This window comes from Artibeus jamaicensis, unplaced genomic scaffold (assembly GCF_021234435.1).
Source record: "Artibeus jamaicensis isolate MK-2021 breed Jamaican fruit bat unplaced genomic scaffold, CSHL_Jam_final scaffold_3222, whole genome shotgun sequence".
Classification (NCBI taxonomy): domain Eukaryota; kingdom Metazoa; phylum Chordata; class Mammalia; order Chiroptera; family Phyllostomidae; genus Artibeus; species Artibeus jamaicensis.
This window is the reverse complement of record NW_026522038.1, coordinates 3882380-3889382: the sequence shown is the minus strand read 5'-3', so window position 1 is coordinate 3889382 and position 7003 is coordinate 3882380. Positions and strand designations below refer to the sequence as shown.

The following is a 7003-nucleotide window of genomic DNA, read 5'->3' as shown; positions in this document are numbered from 1 at the left end:
GACTGGCCAAGGGTGGCAGTGTGATCTAGAGGGGAATGACATGAGGCAGAAGCCTGCTACTCTTATTAAAGTGTGTAGCTTTTATACCTTTAGTTTGTAAACCAACCCTACAGAAATTAACAGGGGAATTATAGAACTGAGGTGTTGAAGTGCAGCCTGAATTGTAGTTTAAGTGACTAATGCTTGTAGAAGGCTGTTATTCCAAAATTGTGATCCTTTAAATAGACTCCTTTCCTTTATCACCAAACCTTTGCCTCTGGGGTTACGCCTAGAGCAGGGGTGCCAAACTCATTTTCACCAGCAGCCCCAACAGCCTGCTGGTTGCCTTCAAAGGGCTGAATATAATTTTTAGGACTGTACACACGTAACTGCCCCTTAACTAGGGGCAAGGAGCTGGGTGCTGCCGCCTGGTAGAAACAAGGTGCCAGGCTGGATTCGGCCCTTGTGTTGCCACTTGTGGCCCAGAGGATGACGGGCAGGCAGCGGGACCCAATTGCTCTTCTGTAACAGTATCATTCGGAGAAAGTAAAAATTTATCTAACCTGTATACTAACAAATTACAACACAACAGAACAAGCCTTTTAATTATTTTTATTACTCAAAAAGCTTCATTTTTTTATTTAGCTTTCTGACTCTGTGCTTGTGCCTTCAATACTTTGACAACAATTTTCTGCTCCTCAATAAGGAAAGCACGCTTGATCCTAGAAAGGAAAATATGAAATATAGTTAAAACCCAAACACTGACAGGAAAGAGGCAGGAAAAGCACCAGAAAAGAATTAAGAAAAGCTATCAGGGGAGACACTCAGAAAAGTAAATAAAACCCATAAATAAAAATTAAAAGTTGAAATGATATCAACAGGCCTTTTCAGCCTGAGGTCTCCCTACACTGGCAGTTAGAGCAGGTCATTCTTCTGTGCCAGCAGCACCCGCCCTCGGACGGACTCATGATAAACTGTAACACCACCACCGCAGCAGACTGCTCTCTGCTACTGTAATCACTTTCATTTAACCGCATTCCGTCAGGATCCAGGGCCAAAGACACTACTTGATTTGAAAAATACCTTAAAATGTTTTAACCGCATTATTGAAAATTTCCAGTAAAAACACAGGAAGGAGCTATGTGCTGGGAACCAAAACGAAGGGGTAAAAGGCATTGGCAAGAGGCACTTTATCAAGAGCAAGGCTACTAGAGACTGAATGCCTGAGGCCAAATCTACCGTTGTGATCTTGGGCAAGGTACCTTTCTCCGTCACAGAACACAGAATACTTTCATATCTATTTCACAGGGTTTTTATAAAAATTAAATTTGGAGAGATTTGCAATTTCTATACTTTGAGTTTCGATTTAGAATGAAAATACATTTTTATCAATCACTGTCACTAATATATAGGACCTGGCAAAGAGCAGCCACTCACTATTTGTTAAATCAGTTACCTCCAGAGCTAAAACACTCATTTAATCCCCACAGAAACTTGTCCCACCCATCTTCCCTACTGCTACCTCTGGTTACCTAGTAACCTAGACTCAAAACCCTGGGATTCCTGCTGCAATCATGTGACAGAAATGCGACTGATGCCGCTCTTACTCAGGACACTTCAAAATTCCCTAAACTTACATAACACAAAGACCATGCAGACTCACTGTCACAGCTGATGCTAATCCAAATGCTGGGTTGTACATTCAAACCCAACTCTCCAGGAGCTAGATCCCGAGCACTTTTAATAAACGTCCCCATGTGAGCATGACTGCCGAAGTCTGGGAAGACTGGTAAAAAGCCAGAGAACTCTTGCTGGAAATGTATAACCCTTTCATCTCCAATGTGCCTTTCCGATTTCATTCATTCTTTTAATACCCTTCGTGTGCCGGTCCAAACCCATGTGTGTTCTTTGCCTGCAGTGCCCTTTCAACTTCTTGGTTTCCACCTTAAATGCCATTCCTAGATTCCCAGCCACTTGCAAGTAATTTCTCCTCTCAAACTTCATAGTTAAGTTCTCACGGAAGTTATAGTGTCTGGCAGAAGTAACGCCTGCTTAAGTGTGGGTGGCAGGGTAATAATATGGGTGCAATAATTTTTAGTTTTAATTTGAACATTTCACCTAAAGTGTCATTTGGTGTGCTTGAACGCGACATTGTTATGTTACAGAATTACATGCTTATGATTTTGTAATAAAAAAAGGGTGTTATTTGTGCTGGACCCTGTATTTATCACATACTTGTACTCACATAACATGCCTTACCATCCCCTTATAACTTAACTCCTAAAAGGCAAAATGAATTTGCAAAGGCCAGTGTCAGATCTGGTTCAGAAACTTGACCAGACTGCTTTACAGAACTATCTGAATAGAGTGGAGGCAGACTACTTTTCTGAACCACCTTCTTCACTTCTCAAATCCGTCCACTTAGGTCTTTGGAAACAATTTAATATAGCCAGTGGGGTTAAGAGCAAGGTCTCAATGAAGCCTGGTATAAATCCCAGGGGTGCATCTTACCAGCTATGTGAATTTAAGCAACAAGTCTTGGTTTCTTCACAAGAAAACAAAAACCAACAATAGTATTCATTATAAAAATTCTGAGTACCCCTGGCTGGGGTAGCTCAGTGGATTGAACGCGGGCCATGGGTCAGATTCCCAGTGGGGGCCATGTGAGAAGCAACCACATACTGATGTTTCTCTCCCTCTTTCTCCCTTCCTTCCCTTCTCCTTGAAAATAAAGAAATAAAACCTTAAAAAAAATCCAAGTAAATGCTACCACCACAAACTCCACCGCTTCCACTCCTGTCTATGCTGCTTTCACATACCCAGAAGACCTAGGCCTCCACCTGAACCTCTCCCATTCTGCCTCCAGGTTTTAATGAGGGTGTCATTTCATTAGCTCTCACAAAGCAGAGAAACTGTTCCAAGCACTACTTGCCTTTTGTTGAAAGAATGATTTCACCATCCATCCTGCTATAGTTTTAGTTTCTGGCACACCAAAGGTTTTCCTGCCCTTCTTAAACCCATCAATTTCCCTCATTTTTAAGAATCAGACTAAAAATTGTTCTTCATGATCTGGGACTTCCCCCTTTTCTTGTCTACCAGCTCCCACTGTTCTGTGCTCCAGCTACACTATAACTACATACATCTACTTTGCACTTTTAATCCTTCCCACTCTCCATCTATCTTAATGGCCCAATAATCAATAGTTTCTTACCTGCCTCCCCCACAAAACCAGGGTCATTTTTATTAACACATCTAGCATAAAGGTGGCCAAAACCATAATCAATGGTTTTGAACTAATATCATTTATTAGTTTGTACAGCGCTAATTACCCCTAGTCTAGGAAGGATCCTAAAGCATGCAACTTTTGTTTAAGTGACCTTCATCTGTCTTCTAGGAACAAACAGCGTGCATGATTGGACTCACACACTTGCCTAAGAAAGCCCATTCGATCTAGGAGGTATAGTTACCTGTCACGGACACATTTAGCACACATGGATCCACCATAGGCTCTGCTGACATGTTTTTTTGTTTTGGACAACCTCATGAGAACTTTAGGTCTCACAGCACGAACCTGCATACAGAAAATACTGGGATTATTTTTGTGATACTTTTTAAAGAAACAGTGCCAAATTTTTTTGTTTTAGAAAGTGGTAGGCGCAAACATTAAACTAGGTTATGAAAGGAAATGGTGTCCTGATTTATGTGAAAAGCATTTCAGTTTATCTGTCATACTGGCTTTTAAAAGAAAATCTATGTTCTTACCAGGTCTGGATTGTGAAAGTTCAGTAATTTCTCACCTCCCCTAATGGTGACCCCTCTCCTTCACCATTCCCATACCAGAAATTAATGCTCAAAACTTCAACCCGTTAATTTATCAGAGCAAAAGGCTTACTTACTCCACGAAGTCTGCCAGGGCACACGCCACATGCAGATTTTGGTGCTTTCCCAACCTTTTTGGTATAAAGGTAAACAATTCTATTGCCAGGGGTTCGGGACCTAGAATGTGAGAGGACAGACGGATAGCTCAGCATTCTGCAGAGTAAATGACAACACGTATTTTAAACTTAGTAATACTTACAGCCTTGTTTTGTTGGAGGCTGTATTGTAGGACAGCCTCCGACGGTATGTCAAACGCTGGACCATTGTGAAAACCTAAATTAAGAAGGAATAAAATTTCAATGCAGAAATAATTCCCTTTAAAACAAAAGAATATTGCGCAATTTATACGCTATCCCTATCCATAATATCCTTAATGAAGTTACCTTATGAAAGGGGTCCATTTTTTTAAACTACTTATATTAGCCTGGTGCATAGCAGATGCTCATCTTGCCCAAAAAGAAGCTCCTGGTTCAACTTAAGTGCCAGCCATTTAACACTAACTTTGGTATCACTTAGGAAATCGGTTATACAGATATTGGGCTGGCCAAAAAAAGAAATCTGTGCAGTTTTTTTTGTAAAATGAAATACACATTTTTCTTTTCTCCATTAACTTTATTGATATTTTGAGTATGTCAGCTATCTCCCGCTTTTGGCTTCTAGTGGGTAGAGGCCAGGGCTGCTGGTAAACATCTTCCAATGAATAAGACAGCCCCACAGCAAAGAATTATTTGGCCAAAGTGTCAATAGTACCAAGAAAATTCGCAAACCACTTTTCACATATTTGATCAGTCACAGCACCTTCTCCATACACTACACTATTTTTCTTTTTGCATTTCAGTTGCATTTTTACATTTCTTGAAATAAAGCATAATACACTGAACATGTTGTATATTTTCTTCCATTTTCAAATTAAAGTAACTACACAGAAACTAACCGAATTTGATTTCTTTAATTCATACGCTGATGTGACAGCTGTCACAATACAATCTTACAAAACTTTCCCACGAAGTTAAACTAAATACTATTAGAACCATGGCAAGGAAAAAAACTAAAGGAACGGTTGGGCCAATCCAATATTTACATGAATGACACGTTTTTCAGTGAACTACACAAAGTAAGAAGAAAACATAAGCAAGACTTGAATCAGCCTCATTTTTTATCCTGAATTTTCATCACAGCCATGTTATTTGACACAGCCTGCATTTATCATTACAGGATCCTTACTAACATTACACTAAAACACATCTGTTACACAACAAAACCTAAACGGAAGGCCAAGGTGAGTGACCCAGTCAGCCACTGTTGCGTTTGCATCTCTAAAGCTAAGACAGAAAACCCCTAACACATTAAAATCTTCTTTGCTATTGGCCTGGGGGGAAGAGGGGAATGTTTGTTTGAAACATGTCGGTCATTCGCCATCCACAAGCCTGAGAACATCCACAGGAGCAGTGTTAACACATCTGCCTCAGTACGAAAATGTTCCGCTATTTCCCGGAGTCTTAACCAGCCGCACCACGAACCGTTTGTCTCTAAACGCGGGTCTTCACAAGCGGCCAAGTGCCGGGCGGTGAGGTCCAAACCCTCACGACTCTGGAGGTTAGAGTGGAGAGGTGTCTGAAGCTAAAAGCCGGGGACCTGCTCACCACCAACCTTCCTCCGGAGCCTTTACCCCCACGCCAGCTCAAAAGAATGTGTCTGATAGATCTCGGCTGCCGCAGCTCCCTGGATGGCGGCCGATTGTAACAGGAGTAACTACAAGCAAAACGAAAAAGCAACCATACCTGATGACACCGTTCCCGGAAGAGGGAGGAAAGCGCTTCCGAGTTCAAAGGTGCAATCGACTGAGCGCGACAGGAGGTTACGTCAGAACCAGAAGCCTGGTGAGAGAGCGCCGCCATGTTGTACGGTATAACACAGCGCTCCCACGTGGACGGGGAGGTATAGCGCCGCCAAGTTGTACGGCAACCGACTTGCTGCTTCTCCTTGTGTAAGAGGCGCACTTTGCCACGTGAAGATCTTTGGGGAGTTGCTTAGAAGCAAATGCAAGTGGCAAAGGAGCAGCGAAGCGCAAGACAAGAATCACTATCTTTCGTTTCTAAGGTCGCTGTGACACATGAAACCTAAAGTTTGGGAATTAGACCTGGGTTTACATCCTAATTCTGACAATACTAAGTACATGACTTTTGAGGAATTACTGTCTTCAGCTTTCCCTCTTTTTTCCTTGCCATTTAAAGCATAAGATTTACAAATTGGGGTTTTAACTCAGTATCTCCTAGTTATTAGCTGTGTTACATTGGGCAAGTCCTTAAATCTCTAAAAGAAAGATATTAGTAACTACCCTTCAGACTTATGTCAAGATCAAAGGCCTGAAGTTAAAGCACTTACTTAGCAACGTGTCTTGTAAGAAAGTAAGTGCTCAACAAATGGTGGCTAATCTCATGATTTTGTACAAAGAGCTACTTGAGGCTTCAAATGGGTGGTGAAACTGGACCTTAAAGATGAGAAGAAGAAAAAAACTCTCAAAAATATTAAAATAGTATGTAAACATTTACACTAAGTGCCTGTGTGTATTTTTCTGAGAAGGGGGTCTTTAGCTTTCATTGAATTGTCAAAGGGGTTCATGGCCTCCAAGAAAGTAAAGAAGTTTGGCTGGCCTCAAAGGAAGAATGATAAAAAGTTCCTTTAAACTTTTAGATTAGGCTCCCTGGAAGCAGACTTGCATGCTGGTGTATTGGGGAGTGCTCTTAAAAAATACACCTGTTGACCTTGATCCTTGGGGGACTGAACGGTCCAGATTGGATTCCCCTTCAGGGCATATGCCGGGGTGGCAGGCCAGGTCCCCAGTAGGGGACACAGGAGAGGCAACCACACATTGGTGTTTCTTTCCCTTTCCCTCCCTTTCCCTCTAAAAATGAATAAATTAAATCTTAAGAAACAAACAAACAAACAAACGAAAATGCACCCGTTGCCCTGACTCGTGTGGCTCTGTTGGTTGGGTGTTACCCCACAAAGCAAAAGGTCCGGGTTTGATTCGCTGTTGGGGTACACACCTGGTTTCGGTTCCTCCCCAGTAGGAGGGAGGGAACAAATGTGAGGCAACCAATCAGTTTCTCTCTCACATCTTTGTTTCTCTCCTCTTTCTTCA

General features: G+C 41.8%; 1 protein-coding gene across 2 annotated transcripts; it reads right to left on the bottom strand.

Annotated features, from left to right (window-relative positions):
* Positions 1 to 580: 580 nt before the first annotated feature.
* RPL34 (ribosomal protein L34) lies at positions 581 to 5676 on the bottom strand. Of its 2 annotated transcripts, none has more exons than XM_037162000.2 (5): positions 5640 to 5676; positions 4058 to 4131; positions 3876 to 3975; positions 3447 to 3550; positions 581 to 701 (listed from the first exon to the last, which is right to left on the bottom strand). In XM_037162000.2, exons 2-5 carry the CDS (start codon positions 4120 to 4122, stop codon positions 617 to 619), a joined length of 354 nt encoding a protein of 117 aa, XP_037017895.1. In that variant the 5' UTR covers positions 4123 to 4131; positions 5640 to 5676; the 3' UTR covers positions 581 to 616. The 2 variants fall into 2 exon arrangements, with proteins under 2 accessions (XP_037017895.1, XP_053513024.1); XM_053657049.1 differs by lacking the exon at positions 5640 to 5676 and adding an exon at positions 5379 to 5452.
* Between the last annotated feature and the right edge of the window lie 1327 nt (positions 5677 to 7003).

Coding starts and splice junctions, on each gene's coding strand:
- RPL34 (XM_037162000.2), bottom strand. CDS start 4,122: ATGGTCCAGCGTTTGACATACCGTCGGAGGCTGTCCTACAATACAGCC. Junction 3,976..4,057: donor GCCTCCAACAAAACAAGGCT/GTAAGTATTACT, acceptor CTCACATTCTAG/GTCCCGAACCCCTGGCAATA. Junction 3,551..3,875: donor GCCCTGGCAGACTTCGTGGA/GTAAGTAAGCCT, acceptor TTCTGTATGCAG/GTTCGTGCTGTGAGACCTAA.